Source organism: Hoplias malabaricus, chromosome X1 (genome assembly GCF_029633855.1).
Source record: "Hoplias malabaricus isolate fHopMal1 chromosome X1, fHopMal1.hap1, whole genome shotgun sequence".
Lineage (NCBI taxonomy): Eukaryota > Metazoa > Chordata > Actinopteri > Characiformes > Erythrinidae > Hoplias > Hoplias malabaricus.
Genome location: NC_089818.1, coordinates 14,872,770 through 14,889,470, shown reverse-complemented (window position 1 = coordinate 14,889,470; position 16,701 = coordinate 14,872,770). Strand labels below are relative to the sequence as shown.

Sequence of the window (16,701 nt, the reverse complement as noted above, 5' to 3'; positions counted from 1 at the left end):
ATTTACTCAGCTGGTTCTTAACCTCAACAAGTGAATTACATTTTTTGTTATTATTTATTTATTATTTATTCCACAGAGGATGCTTATTGATGGTGCTCACCACCTGCTCACTGAGGAGGACAAGGAAGGGAGGGAGGGAGGGATGAGATAGAGAGCTGCTGGGTGGGGGGGTATTCCACAATAGGCTTCCTCAGTTAGGCAGCCAAGTTGCCCAAAAAGTATCTCTCATTGGATGGGCTTGACATTGGGTTTAATTTATCTGGCTAAACTGAGAAATCCTGCAGAATACCCTCCTGTTGCTACTATATCCGTTGGGTGGGTGGAGAGAGAGAGAGAGAGAGAGAGAGCTGCTGACGCTATTGCTGTGTGTAGTAAGTGTGTGCAAGAGAGAGAGAGAGAGGGAGACGGTGTGTATGAGTGTATGAGAGAGAGGGAGTGTGTGTGCGTGCGTTGAAGATGGCGGCTCCTGCTCTCGGCAGCAGCAGCAGTAACGGGGCTGGTGGAGGAGTAAAGGCGGTGTCGGCGAGCAGCAGCCCCAGCAGCAGCGGCTTCCGAGCGGCCTGCTCAACCGCCTGCTCCCCGGAACTAGACTTCAGCTCGGGAGCCACCATCCCCGAACTCAACCGCTTCATCCTCGAATTCAACAAACACGACCAGCGGGAGTACGACGACCAGAGAGCTTTGGAGATCCACACGGCCAAGGACTTCATCTTCTCCATGCTCGGTGAGGGTCTGGAACCTGTAGACAACAACATCCCCTGATTCATTTAATCCTTATGTCCTCTGTTGATGATCTGGGGCAGGGTTAGTGTTTGCTTTCTGTGACTAAATGAAAGACCGGTTCATGTGTTAATACTATGAGCCATATTCGTTAGTAATTTAAAGGGAAATGGCACATATTTGGCAAAATCTCCGTGTAATTAAATACATGGAAAGATACACAGAGATTTGAAGTTAATTGATTAGTTGCAGATAAAAAGATGTTTGTCTACCATCATCAACGTTGTCAGAAGAGACAAGAGGCAGGTGTATGCCACTTTTTGAGTATTGAATTATATGGGTGTGAATTTCTTCAGTTATTGATTCTAAACACTTCTCCACTGATTTATAGGTTATGATTATATGTTTATATGCTGCCACAGCCTTTTTTTTAAAGAACTCTCGAGTGAATGTGAAGTGGTGACATGGCATGGGTCAATATGGGGTCAGCACCGTAGTTGACCATTTATGCTTTGAAATTGCAACGTTCAAAACAAAATCTCAGAAACAAAGTCAGACAGCCAGAATTTTGTGCATCACAAACCTAAGGAACAAAGCTTGGCAACTTGTGAGGTGGGGCTTTCAAGATGCAGGTGAGTGCTGGAGGGGAGGGGTGGGTGTAGATGGAGGTGAGTGCGGTGGACGTATTGCATATTGAATGAAGGCATGTAAAGATGCAGAGCTACATCTAAACCAATTTTAAGTCATTAGGAGATTAGGGGACAGTGCAAGAACAGCCTCTCTCCTTCTGGATGCATCACCACCAATCCAGAGATTTCACACCTTGTTGGTGTGCTTTTTATCCCACTGTGCAGCTGCTCCAAAAGCTGTCGATCTATTGGTCATTACCTTGCTATGAAGATTTTACAAGCCTTATGTCAGAAGTTGAACACCTTTGTCCACCGTTGGTGCATATGAAAGTAGGCATATCCCCTCACTATTAATGGGTGTCCACACACTGTTGGACAGATATTGGTAGGAAAGCTTATTGGACATGCTATGTGATTGGAATCTCAGCATGTGGGAGTTGGCTTTTGTCTGCAGTGAAATTTTTGACATGGAACCACACTGAATGATCATTGTATACATCTCAGTGGGTGGAATTCCCCCTTTTTTTTGTCCGTGTTGCTTTTGTGCTTTGACCCCCTTCTCGGGCCCAGATGCAAAAATATTAATTCCACAGTCAGTCAGATGAGTACTTGCTCTTAATCCCTCGCTGGAGAGGATCAAAATGATTACTGCCACATGTTGGACTGAATTGCTCTCCCCCCAAAAAACCCACCCTCTGTCTCTGAATGGAAAAAAAAATCCAGGTCTTAGTCACTATATTACTGCAGACTAGCTTTAATAAAGGTGTGTACTATGGACATGGAGCACTTATACATGTACCTCACAAAGTATTAAAGTTCCTGGGCTCCCCTCCATAGATCTATTTTAACATTAGCATAAGTTTTATTCCCAGAATCTGTCATAATCTATAGTTCCAGCCGTCCATTTAAGCCACAGAATTAAACCTGCTGTTTTTTAACTGCTTTTAAGACCGAACTATCCGAATGACCTCTGTTCTGATTGGCAGCCTTGTATTGTGCCTCATGATGCCCAGATCAACTTTCACTTTGTGCTTTAGAATTTCTAGGGTTAGTAATAATAATTATCATATTATACACACATGAATATTCAAGGAGATTCTTTGTAAACCTGAAATATAGTGTTTCAGTATGAAGCATTAAAGCCTCTCTTAACAAAGCATGAAAGTGTCAGAGTGTTATGCATTTATGATTAGAAAATATAATCGTCAGCACTGTGGATGATCAAAGGAAACTGAATATGAAATACTCATCCAGACTTGTTCAGACGAGCAAAGTTTCTTAAAACAGATATGTTCTGGAATTAGTTCTTCTGTTGTAACAACACGTATGAGGTGTAAATATTTTAATATTTAGAAAGAAGCAAAAATATATTGAATCCAAACATTAGGAATGAGGAACAAAGTACAAGTCTTGATTAGTTAAACTACTTTTTCTAAAGTATTAGTCCTAAATCTTTGGCCACTTTTGGCTTCTTTTTTCATGTTTCTAAGTTTTAACAAGCTTTGAAACTGAGGGCATTTGTAGCCTTAAGGTTGTGTGTGTGTGTGTGTGTGTGTGTGTGTGTGTGTGTGTGTGTGTGTTCACTGCCACAGATAGGTTAAATGAGGAGACCCAGTTTTGTCTTACTGCCTTGCAGTGACAATAAAAACATGTTTGAAGTTAGTCTCGTGTCTGAGACCTGGGTGTGATTTATGGCCCCATGAGACCTCGGTCTGCTGTCTGTAATTAATTGGATGGGAAGGTTTACTACTCTTGGAGAGCACTGGGGGCAGAGGGAATATTAGTGCTGTAACATGGTAGAGGTTGGTATTGCATCATGGGCTAGAAAACAACAAAGGAAACATGAACACTTAATAAAATAGATGGATGTTCTGTAGTTCTTGTGCACTGGAAGGTTATGCGAAAGGATTTGTAATCCATCTCACAACTCCTAGTGGAATGTATTGTATTCAGATTGGTTTTAGAGCCTGTATAATATACACAATCTCCACAAGTTTATAGACACACCTTATAATGAGAGATTTAGGCTACTCTGTGCACCCATTATGAACAAAGACATAAAATGGTGCAAGTGTCTTCATGAAAATACAATGGTCACCGTGCTCAATGCCAGGGGTCAGGTAGAGGGTTATAAAGCCCCAGGACATTGGGCTGTGGAATTGTGGAACTGCCTTCTCTAGAGCGATGGAGTTTCATCCAGTGCCTTTGGAATGAGTTGGAGTGGTGTTTGTGATCAAGAACTAATCATACAGATACATTAGATACCTTCATTTTAAATTGCCACTAGAATCTAAATTATTGATTCCTGAGGTTTTGCCTCAAGGCAGCTGTCTTCAGATTGGGACATGACCTCAAAGCAATTGCATTTTCTTCAAGAGTATTATTTATTTATTTAAATTTTGTGAATACGCTACATAGCTAGAGACGGACGTATTGTACTGTATCAGGAGGACAGTGCATTTCTTTTGACTGAGGTCATGATCACAACCTAGGGATAGAGTGGCTGTTCTGTTTGTTGCAGAATGTGTTCAACTGCAGGTTCATGGCCCCAGACAGACACTCTTTATACGCTGTTACAACCGAAACGTCTGTCAATTAAAGTAAGAATTTCTCTTCTTTTTTGTATCAAACCTTCCCACAAACTTTGTGCCTTTTTAAAAACAACTCACTCAGTAAAGGCCCTTTCTTATTCATACAGCCCTCCTCCCCCCTGTGAGCTATTCTCTCACACTTTCTGTCCAACCACAAGAGACTGAAAGCTTTAACAGCCAGTGTCACTTTTGTTCAGTCTCTGTGATTTGCATACGCATACACTGCTGGCCAATCAGCGTGCGGCTGTCTGAATTAGGCCGAGGTGAATGGCAGAGATGGCGAGTGTGAGAACAGCTTCTGTGTGTAAGTGTGAGAGGGACAGGGCGAGAAAGAGAGAGGGAGAGCTGTAGATCACTCATGCCTCAGTGAACATGGGGTTCCCACAGATGGCACAGTGCTGTCACCCTCCCTCCTGTCCAGAAAAATACGACTGGACTGGCCTATTGAGTTGCCACTGAAAATAGCCAGTGGTCACAAACCTCAATCTTATGTTTCCGGTTACGTGAGACTAGTGCACAACAGATTTGCTGTTACACCATGTTCAAAAGTTAGTAGACCCTCGCCACTTTGAAGGGCTTTGGTTCTGTGTCAAAAAAAAGCCTGATTTCTAACGCGTATCATAAAAATACCTTTGCGATGTGAAATTTTCTGTCATATTCCCCATATCTGTACAGGTATATTTTGGTTCACCAGTGCTTTCAAATGTACAGGAATAACAAAAGTGCCCAATTGTTCAATGATAGAGTGAAATGTATATTTATAAGTTTTCATTATGTAATTTTTATATGGAAAATTCTTTAATTGGGCACAAGAAAAAATAGGGACCAACAATGTTGAGTGCATTACAACACCTGTCTTATGGTTTTGTATACAGCAGTGACTAAAAATAAATAAGTATATTAGCTCATGAATAAGTAAAGGAGATAACTTTTTAAATAAAAAAAAATCTAAATCTGGAGTCAGGAAAAATTATGGAAAATTAGTGACAGCTGGATACCTTTTTCTGAGAGTGTAATTAAACTCAGTGTTGTCATGCACACAGTATTTGGGGTGCAGCTCTACATTTTCCCTAAAGGGGGCACCCAAGCTGTTTCCACACCCATATAATCTATAGGCCATACTTTTAATATATAATAATATATACACATTTATCATAACAGATGTCCCCAGTCACTCTTAATGTTTTATCACTCTCCCTGTCAATTATGTGACTTTCCCCTTGTGCAAGACGAGTACTAATACTGCAACTGAATGGACTAATGGATGTGAACTTTGGCTTGAAATCAAGCCATGCATTAACAACATCCTTGTTACAACTCAAGGTCTAAAACGACGAACTCTGCTTTTACGTGAGGACGGGGAGGAGAGAAAGTGATAAGGAGAAACGGAATAGGAATAAGAGGGCGAGGACTATTAATGGACTGTGCCACTGTTGGCAAACTCCAAGGGCATTGTGCTGGAGCATCTCATCTGGAAAAACAACCATAAATATTTGAGAGCATCCCCGTGCCCTGTGGACTAGCAGGTGAAAAGCCATGCTGCTTAAAAACCATTAAGCTTTGTGTAATCACATTAAACTTCATGCTATGTCCACTCTCAGCACTAATACTTTAAGCGTCCACGCTTCTGTAGATGGCATACGCCTTCTTTCCCCTGCAAACAACTGTAGAGGACTTTAGGTTCCTCCCTCATCGATCCACTGCCTTTTCCCAGCAATGGTATTCTCTTTCAGGTCCACCTATTGATCCGCTGGAAACGGACGCCAGCCAGAGTGCTGTACTTTTTTACAGGACAGTGGTAGGACTTTAATCATGTGACAGGAAGTGTATCAGGATACAAGAGAGTGTGACAGGTTTGGTAAGTGAAACAATGAAGTGACATTTCTTGGCTGAAATCAAAACCCAACAACAGAATGGCTGGTTATCTGACATCTTTTATTCAAACTTGTGTTTTGGTGCAGATTTGCTTTGTTAATGTCCAGATGTTTAACTTATTACCTACCTTCCTTTATTTCTCCACCTACCCTCTCTCAGGTATGGTGCAGAAGCTTGACCAGAAGTTGCCGGTTGCCAATGAGTACTTGCTGTTGTCTGGTGGAGTGCGGGATGGTGTTGTGGACATGGATCTGGAAGAGTTGGGAGTGTATAACCGTGGCTCTGACTATGACATGGCCTTCACTCTGCTGGTCCCTGCTCTAAAGCTGCATGACCGCAACCAACCGGTCACATTAGACATGCGTCACTCTGCGTTAGGTCACTCCTGGCTAAGCCTGCGTCTGTTTGACGAAGGTACAATCGCTCGCTGGAGGGACTGCTGCACCATGGCTGACCATCTCAACGGAACCACCAACTATTTCTTCTCTCCGACCCTCGTGGCTGATTGGTTCCAGGAAGCGGTTGCTCTGGTGCTGGCTGAGGTTCAGCGCAAGCCTCAGCGAGGAACTCCGAGGGTCGAACGAGTGGAGCGTCACAGTACCTTGTTGTCCATGATCCTGGGAGTGGGCAGCAGCCGAATGCTCTACGACATTGTACCAGTGGTGTCTTTCAAAGGTTGGCCAGCAGTTGCCCAAAGCTGGCTGATGGAGAACCACTTCTGGGATGGGAAGATCACAGAGGAGGAGGTGATCAGTGGGTTCTACTTGCTTCCTGCTTGCTCAGCTTCAGGTCGAAGGGAGAACGAATGGCGTCTATCTTTTGCCCGTAGTGAAGTTCAGCTGAAGAAGTGCATCTCTCCTGGCCTCATGCAAGCATTCCAAGCCTGTAAGTCTATCCTCGTCAAATTGCTGGGTCAACCATCTTCTGTCAGCCCTTACCACTTGCGCAGCATCATGCTGTGGGCTTGCGATCGCCTACCGGCTAGCTACCTTGCACAAGAGGACTTTGCTGCCCACTTTTTGCTTGGTCTTATTGATGACTTGCAGCACTGCCTGGTCAACAAGACTTGTCCTAACTACTTCATCCCACAGTGCAACATGCTGGAGCATCTCTGCGATGAGACAGCCATGTTTCATGCCCGCAAACTTGCCCTGGTCCGATCTGATCCTGCCGAGTACTTGCGCTCCACCATTGAACAAGCCAAGGCTGCCAACCGGCTGACACAAGAGATGCAGAGGCGCGGGAGTTCTTCTGGTCTTCCTTCGCCACAATCAGACCCTTCTTCCGCAGACCACCAGCAGCCTGATGACCGTCTCGCCAAGAAGCTGCAGCAGCTGGTCACAGAGAACCCAGGCAAGTCCATCTCTGTCTTCATCAACCCAGATGATGTATCACGACCACACTTCCGCATTGATGACAAGTTTTTCTAAAAGACAAGGTCCCTTGTCCTTGGACTTTGTGGATGTCTGTTGTATGGTATTGAAACAGAAAGAGGTTTACCCTCAACCTGCCCATTACTCAGAGCTGCTGAGAGGCTGTGCTCCAGCGCTGGAGAATGTCCTCTGGGAGAAATGCAGAGTGAAAATAGGGTAGGAACCAACAGCATTTTTTTTTTTGGGGGGGGGACACTTAGCGACTTTTGAGTAGCTATACTTGGACCATGAAGAAGTGCTGTGCACAGCCCAGAGCACTGTATATGAACACCTTTTTTCTCTTTGTTTTTCTGCCTCAACATCTGGAACTGTGGTACGCCTTCTGTAGTGAAATCTGAGCAACAATGAAAACTATCAAGTGCTGGAATCAGACAGTTTTCTTGTGTTTGTACTAGATTATCCTTCATATGCTTTTCACTATGTCCTTGTGTTTCTTCTATCTGTAAAAACAACTTGTTTTTCTGTAGTAGACAATGACATGTGAACGAAAAGCCAAAACCTTTTGTATCTGCTTTATGGATAACACTCAAACACCATATTCTTAAGTGCAATTATTGAAGTGTACCCAGTTAAAGCGAGAGGCTTTTATATTAGCGGAGTTGTGCATTTAGTTTTTCCAGATGAACGACTGCATATGGCTTCAACTTTGAAATCTGTCTCCTGTACGAAGCCACGTGTTGCTGCTATCAGGAATGGAAGGAATACTAATTTTGTCGGTTCACTTTGTAATTGCTGCTTTTAGCTGCCACTAGCCACTGCAAAGCCATCGTATCAAAACAAGCACCTACGCTATCTGAATGGGACTTTAACCATTCAAGGGATATTCCACTTCACCTGTATCGTATTGTGTGTTAATAAAGAATTGTGTATGTATTTGAAGCGGTGTTGACATAGCATTGTTTGTCTGTTGATTTTGCACAAGAACAGCTGTTACCTGCCACTTCTTACATCACACAAACTGCAGCTAAAGAGGGACTTTAAAATGAAAAATTCCAGCAACAGAATCGGTGGAGGTAAATAGAACCAGACGCCAGCATTTAAAAGTTCTTCATAGAAAATTATAAGCATTATGCCCTGGGGCCGGTTGCACCTTAAACACCTTAAGTTTTCTGCTTAAGTATGACACTTAAAGCTTAATTTCTCCTTAGCTGAGGGATTTACTTAAGGGTGTTGCACAGAATCACTTAAAAGATTTCCTTATGTAAGGAAATATGTTAAGGGGCTTACTGTACTAATAGATTTGTTACGAGAGTAAAATTCTATTGTTTCCATGGAAACCACTGTTTACATGCACTCACTGTGTTACCTGTTATCGCCTCTATTGTACCAGCTCACAAACTTCAGCAGATGGGCGAGGGCGCTTGAAACTTGGTGAATGATACAGCACCTTGTTGATTTATTGACATGAACTACCTCATCTATTACTGACTGGAAGGATCCCATAGCATAAAATCAGAAAGCAATCATTAACCACATCGCAGCAGGAAGAGCACCACCTGCGGAAAGTAGCGTGATCCAACTCGACGGTTGGACGGATCATTTGTTGACTGTTTTACTTTGATTGGAATCATTTCACAGCGGTACAACAGGAGGCTAAAAACTTGTGGGCACCTGTACAAGTGTATTATTAAGGAGGTTGCCCTTTTCCTGCTGTAACTGCTCTGCTTTTTTGGCATAGCTTGAGAGTAGATATTGGAACACATGGAGGATTTGATGAGAGCATTACTGAGTTCAGGTAGCTATATTGGATGACTATGATCCCAGTGACCCCTCGCAACTCATTCTGTATTTAATGGTACTGCTTTATTCCAGATAACGCAGTTCCACTCTCGTTCCACTCCAAATGACTTTGTTTACATCTCAGTGATTGAATTATCCCCAGGAAAGTCGATGGATTTCCACATTTAATGGAAGAAACAAAGCGTTTCACATAAAGATGCCTTTATTCCAGTGTGATAAAAGCATTTTCGTAACTTCTACGTCCATATTGTTTCACTGCTTTTTAATATTCACTGTTTAATATGTATCTGCACTAGATTAATTACAGACGTCTTGACTTGGTTAATAGCATCAAGGTTTTTTTTATCACTAATATCTTCCCCATTTTTTGGACCAATCCATTTGGACTCATGGAACACTTCATCTTTCGACTTATTATTTATTCATAGCTTCATTTTGCACACATCACTCATGACTTTGCCATGGAACTGCAAATTAGAGCTGGTGTGGAAGAGACAAAATGTCTGGTTACAGTCCTATGAATTCTGTGCTCATGAGGCTTTATTAATGGATTCATAAAGTGTGATGTGGCATACAAAATACCTCATTGTTACATTGTTATATAATTAACACTCTGTCGGGTTCCATAACAAATTATATTAATTTTAAGGAACCTGTAGGTCACTAGGTAGCTTTGCTGCAACACAACTCTTTGAATCCAGCCATAATTATAACTGGTTTCAAACAGCTCTACCTGCATATGCCAGGCATATATTTGAATAAGGAAGGAATACAGGAATACAATATTTTGTATTCCTTACAAAAGCATATGTTCGGCCTTGTGTATACAGCATTCATAAATATATTGTCGCTATCCAATGGAAAACATTCATACATTCATTGTCATCCAGTTCAGGGTCACGGTGGGTCCGGAGCCTATCCGGAATCATTTGGCAAGATGACACCCTGGAGGGGGTGCCAGTCCTTCAGGGCAGCACACACTCACACACATTTGAGTCGCCAATCCACCTACCAACATGTGTTTTTGGACCGTAGGGGGAAACCGGAGCACCCGGAGGAAACCCATTTGTACACAGGGAGAACACACCAAACTCCTTACTGACAGTCACCTGGAGCAGGACTTGAACCCACATCCTCCAGGACCCTGGAGCTGTGTGACTGCAACACTACCTGCTGCACCACCGTGCCTCCCCAGTGGAAAACATGTCTCCCAAACTAGTAATTTTACAGGGGAAGGAAAAACCTCCTAAATTTTCAATGGAAGTCAATGTAAAAAGATTGTCCTTGTAATTTTGGATCATTTCTATTGCTCCATTATAAAATGCTCACACAATATGAAGGAGAGCTGCTGTGTCTAAATGATCTAGTAAACTAAACATCCACAAAAATGGAGATTCATGATTTTAACTGGACAGCGGTAATATATCCTTTTTGCTGCATTGGTGTGCAGTCATTAAAAAATAATAAACGTGTTTATGGGAGCGTATCATAATGCAAGTGGTGCTTTAAATTTGCTGATATGTTCAGGAGAAGTGTGGCTTTATCTGCATTCACACACAGAGTGGATTCCAATTTGCTGAGTCAGCAACTCCTGTGACATAATATCCCAGATATTTCTCTCTTGTGTAACCTCAACAGCACTGGTGATTAGATGCCACAGACTTTTAAACCCTCACGGTGTCCTAAAACATACACCAACACTGTCCTCTGTCTCCCTCGAAACCCAGTGTTCAGGCATTAGTCTGAAAACACACTGGGCACTTTATCAGAAATGTCTGTGCTGTAGCTGTACTGTATAAGTACAGTGTAAGATTATGCCACTCTTATGACCATTGTAGTTCAGAAGGTTTGTTGTGCTTATATGTGAAAGTACACACACACACACACACACACACATATATATATATATATATATATATATATATATATATATATATATATATATATGCTTTGGGTGACTGTGAGGAGTTTGTTGTGTTCTCCTTGTGTCAGCGTGGGTTTCCTCCCACGGTCCACAAACACACGTTAGTAAGTGGATTGCCTACTCAAAAGTATACATAGGTGTGAGTGTGTGAATGAATGTGTATAGGTGTGTGTGTGTTGTCCTATGAAGGACTAGCACCCCCTACAGGGTGTGTTCCTGCCTTGTGCCCAGTGATTCCGGGTAGGCTCTGGACCCACCGTGACCCTGAATTAGACAAGCGATTACAGATAATGAATGAATGGGCACATTTATTTAACCAGTTAATTACAAAATTTGATCTCAATGCAAAGAATTACTGGAGCTTTCAAAATTATGCCAAAAATGTCAAGTAAATAAATAAATAAAGTGTGAAACTGTAGATGCATGGCAGCCATGATATCTCTCCTGATCTGCGTGTTCCAGTGGTGGTTGTGACAGATCACAGAGGTCAAGTTAAAAACTGCAGAATGGCCGAATGCACAAAGAGCAGAAATATCTGAGGGCAGCGGATTGGTTTTTACGGCCGTGGTAATGTAAGCCGTTATTCCAGCGTCCCTGTATTCTGCTGACATGGCCGTTCCCGACTGAGATCAATGAGGCGCTAGACGCCACTTTTTATTGAATTTTGTTTTAAACACAGCTGGAGATATGAAGACATCTCTGGGTGGGCTGCTCAGGACCCTTCACTGAGCTGAGTATAGTCCCTGTGTCTCAGCTTTCACTAAAATAGTCAGTAACTGCAGGCAGGGTTGTGTAGAGCACCTTTAATCTATATGCAAGTGCAAGTGCTGTGTCAAGGGTAAACCTATATATTGCAATAAAAGTAAAAATACCTTAAGTTCAAAGGTAGCAGCTGCTGTATTTAAGTACTGAGAGGAACATCTTACAACATCAGTGCAATGTCAGTATTAAAACTCCAAGCATTGGCCTATTTTTTTTAGCATATTCATTATCTCTCCAGAGTCCATCCACGTCACTGGGCACAAGGCAGGGACACGCCCTGGAAACATATCAGTCCACCACAGAGCATCAAACACTAACCCATTCCCTCACACCTGGAGGAAACCCACACAGACACAGAAAGAACACACGGAAGACCTCATTGACAGTGAACCAAAACAGGTATCAAACATTGGACCCCAAAACCGCTTTGTAGCCTTTTTTCCAACAAAGCAGTTGGAATGGACTCAATTGGAACTGATTTCTGTCCAGTTGCAGTGAATGGAACCAGATGTGTCCAGATCTACAACACAAACACAACATGTGCTCTCCCCAAACTTCAAACCAAACAAGTGCCTCAGGCTTATTACGTGTGATGTAGTAAGTTCTGGAGGAGCTTTTAGAGCTAGACATCTGGTTCCATTCACTACCATTGTGATCAATTCGGAGTAGGTACGTTTCTGCCTCTATTACACTTTTATCACCATCTCTCTCTCTCTCTCTCTCTCTCTCTCTCTGTCTCTCTCTCTCTCTCTCCATCCCTCTGTACCCCCTTCTCTTGATGCTTGCCTCTCTACCTCCCTGCCTCCTCTCTCTACTTCTCCCTTTACAGTAGAATATAAACTCTGACACATGCTCTGACATCAGCAGCTCCTCTCTTTCACATTCTCTCTCTCTCTCTCTCTCTCTCTCTCTCTCTCTCTCTCTCTCTCTCTCTCTCTCTCTCCCATCCTTTCCTTCACTCTCTCTCCTTCCCCCTCCCCTCAGAGTAGAATATAAACTCTGCCACATGCTTTTACATCAGTAGCTCTCTCTCTCTCTCTCTCTCTCTCTCTCTCTCTCTCTCTCTCTCTCTCTCTCTCTCTCTCTCTCCCTCTCTTGCTCACTTCATCCCAAACGTGGAGCAGCATGGATAAGGGAGGCGGTAAGTAACACTTCTTCCTCTACTTCTTCTTCTTCTTCTTCTTCTTCTTCTCTTTCTTTTTTTTCTCCTGCTTATTTTTCTGTGGTGTGTTGGGCAGTGTGGGGCTGCAGGGTTTGCTGCTCACTGCAGTAGAGCACAAACCGGAAACGCCTCAAACACTCCTGACACACACTGGGCTTTTATGCTTTCTGCCAGAGTTGAGTGTGTTATATCTATAAGCTCAGTGTTTGATCAGTGTTAGGAACCCCCCACCCCAACTTAATCCCACCGACACACACACACACACACACACACACATGTGCCTCTCAGCTGCCTCATATGCTGCTCGCATACTTCACTCACACACACTCTGCAGATGTTTCTGCTTCAAATGGGGAAAAAGTGTGTGTTTGTGTTTGTGTATGTGTGTGTGTGTGTGTGCGCATTACTATGCAACAGAGTGTGTTCTGCAGGGAATCTATTTTACTCGGAATGTTTGAGATACGTGTGTATGATACAGTGTAACAGAGTGTGTTCTGCAGGGAGGATCTCGCTCTCTTTGCTGTGTTTTGCTGAAGCCAGAGCCAGGTGCTCTGCTGGAAAAGTGCTGGGTGTCCACTTTTGTGCGTGTGTGTGTGTGTGTGTGCATGAGAGAGGAAGAGAGAGAGAGAGAGACAGCGAGAGAGAGAGAGAGAGAGATCAATGTGTTGTTTGGAGCTGCTTTCTTTATGTGTCCACAATTTCAGAGAAGAGTCATTAGAGGGAAGAACACAGCACTAAACACTGCATAATATGTGTAATATTAATATTATTAAAAACACATGCCATGTTTATACTTTATTTATATGCATCTATGTGTAATAATAATAACATGCTCCATATATTAATATAGTTTTTGTATGTAATATTAGGACACACACTCACACCTAATGTGTGTATATAATACTGAAGTATATTGTTGCTTTGAGCAATAATTGTGTATTCCAGTGGAATAATATATACGTGTGCACTTATATGTAATTATCACGTAGGCTGTATGTATTATAAACATTATACGAAACATTACTATGATATTATTATTATGTCTAGTAATGATTCATATAATGTATATAATCATAATAATAATAATAATGTACAAATGTAATTTGTATAGAAGTATATTTATATCTGTGTCCTTATGTACAAAATATATTTGTACATCATCATCATCATTATTATTATGATTATTATTATTATTATTACTATTATTATTAATAATAATAACAACACTACTGCTTCTACTACTACACATTTCTATGGTTATGTAAATAATATAAATATATATATAAATATATAACCATATAATATAAAATATATATTATATTATATAGTATTTATATTATAACATGCACTTATCTGTATATAACTGTATACTACTCCCTCACTCTTAGCCTAACCCCAACTCTAACTCTAAACCTAACCCTAACCCCAAGTCTAACCCTAGACTAAGTCAAACCCTCACTGTAATCCTTACTCTGACCATAAACCTAACCTTAAACACACATTTAACATAAAGATGTAACAATTTACCAGTGGTCCATACACCAAAATAAATTCACAATATGAGTTTGTAAATGGCCTGTACTATATATATATATATATACACACTCACACACGCACAGCTCGTGACTCCTTCACTATCTCTCTGAATTAGTGTCTGCTGAATTGATGTGCTAGAATAAAATGAATGATAGAGAACCTCCTTTGTCAGCAGAGAGATAGAGAGAGAGAGAGAGAGAGAGAGAGAGAGAGAGAGAGACTGAAACATAGACTGAGAGAAAGTGAGAGGGTTCGTCAGAGGTGACAGAGTGAATGAGAGAGATGTAAGAGATGAACTGAGGAGTGAAAGAGATAAGATATATAGAGAGATGGAGAGAGAGAGAGAGAGAGAGAGAGAGATTCCTGGGTGTAGTCTCTTGTCTCTTGCTCCGTTTTTCTCTGCCTCATTAAGGCAGTCGTCTTCCTGCTGACCTACACATTTTTTCTGTTTACTCCTTTTCTCCTAAAGGCCGCACATCACTCTTTCACCATCCCTCCATCTTCAGTGTAGACTGCATTGCTTTCCTTCATCCCTTCTTCAGAATGACGTTTCATTTTCCACTAACACCTCCATGAATTATGAATCGCAGATGCATTATGCACTCGTACAGAACCTGAACTCCGCTGAGTAAATACAGGCCACAGACATAACTTTCATCATGTTTTACAACCTCACATGAACTCCAAGAGGTCTATCTACAAAGCCCAGGGAGGAGGCGGGGGGTGGTTTCCTACCCTCCCACTAAAGTCTCATAGTGCAGTTTCTGCAGTGCCGAGCCCAAAGTAGCAATGACACAAGCTCTATTCTCTCTATTACAGCTCAGTGGAGCATCACAATGATTCTGAAGCTGTAAGTTTAAGGTAAAAATACTCCATAGTGTTCCTTTAAGCAAGTACTCACCCATTCTCAGTTTACATTGGAAATCCAAAACGCTGCTACATTAAGATCACCTTAAAAAGCAGAGATTTTATTAAAAATTCCACTTTAAATAAATGACTACTTCAAAAAATATTAAATCCTTGAAAAAAAGCCAGTATATTTTAACTGTCACCTTTAAAAATTCCACATTAAAAAAACGGACCTCTTATTTTGATTTCCACATTAAATATCCAACCAATTCAAGTGAATATTATATTATAAACCATAAAAAGGCTGCCAATATATTTTGATTGCCACCTTTAAAAAAATTCCACCTTAAGAAAGCCAAAATTTTATTAAGACTTCCACATTAAAAAATGACCACTTCATCCATTATCTGTAACGCTTATCCAGTTCAGGGTCACGGTGGGTCCAGAGCTTCCTGGAATCATTGGGCGCAAGGCAGGAATACACCCTGGAGGGGGCGCCAGTCCTTCACAGGGCAACACAGACACACTCACACACTCACACCTACGGACACTTTTGAGTCGCCACAGTTTTTGGACTGTGGGAGGAAACTGGAGCACCTGGAGGAAACCCACGCGGACACGGGGAGAACACACCAACTCCTCACAGACAGTCACGGGGAGCGGGAATCAAACCCACAACCTCCGGGTCTCTGGAGCTGTGCGACTGCGACACTACCTGCTGCACCACCGTGCTGCCAATGACCACTTCAAGTAAAGCTTAAAACATGAAAAGCTTGCAAACATCTTCGTGTTCTTGTGGACATAATGTTTGAGATGGCTGCGTGGAGCTGAAAACACCTTTGCAAGTTTGCATAATTTCTAAAGGTTTTTAGCAGATTTGTGCCCTCATCTGCTGTGTTTGCTCAGTAGCCAGGAGTGTGACACAGTGTGTGAAGCTTCAGTACAAGTGTGTTTTGTTCTTTGAAACCAGGCAAACCTTTATTGGTTGCATTTCTTATGAATTTATGACATTGGTAGCTCATTGCTCATATAATGTTGACACTGTAGGTATAAAATGTCACACAGCTCCAGGGTTCTGAGTTTAAGGGTGAAAGCCTCATCTCGGATCGCTGCCTATGAGGAGTTTGTTGTGTTCTCCCTGTGTTTGTGTGGGTTTCTTCCAGGTGCTCCTGTTTCCTTCCACACTTCAAAAACACACACTTCTATGTGGATTGGGGCTAGGTCTTTTTATTTATTTATTTATTTATTTATTTATTTTACCAGAGGAGGAGGGTCCCTTGTGAGTCTTGGTTCCTCCCAAGGTTTCTTCCCCCAGCTTTGAGGGATTTTCCACTGTTGCCATTGGCGTCCTCACCTGGGTTTATTTATGACACCATCAGGTTGTAAAAAGTGCTATACAAATGACTTGGATAGGCTATGCAAAACTGTCCATAGGTGTGTCCAGGGTGTGTTCCTGCTTTGCGACCAGTGATTCTGGGCA

At 42.0% G+C, this 16,701-nt stretch overlaps 1 protein-coding gene across 1 annotated transcript; it reads left to right on the top strand.

Annotated features, from left to right (window-relative positions):
* The first annotated feature begins 362 nt into the window (after positions 1 to 362).
* LOC136676081 (nucleotidyltransferase MB21D2-like) lies at positions 363 to 8,123 on the top strand. Its single transcript, XM_066652932.1, has 2 exons — positions 363 to 724; positions 5,975 to 8,123. Exons 1-2 carry the CDS (start codon positions 457 to 459, stop codon positions 7,243 to 7,245), a joined length of 1,539 nt encoding a protein of 512 aa, XP_066509029.1. The 5' UTR covers positions 363 to 456; the 3' UTR covers positions 7,246 to 8,123.
* The last annotated feature ends 8,578 nt before the right edge of the window (positions 8,124 to 16,701 follow it).

What these genes read in the sequence shown, in the direction of transcription:
- LOC136676081 (XM_066652932.1), top strand. Translation starts at nt 457, where the DNA reads ATGGCGGCTCCTGCTCTCGGCAGCAGCAGCAGTAACGGGGCTGGTGGA. An exon ending in CTTCATCTTCTCCATGCTCG is followed by an intron (nt 725 to 5,974) that starts GTGAGGGTCTGG and finishes ACCCTCTCTCAG; the next exon opens with GTATGGTGCAGAAGCTTGAC.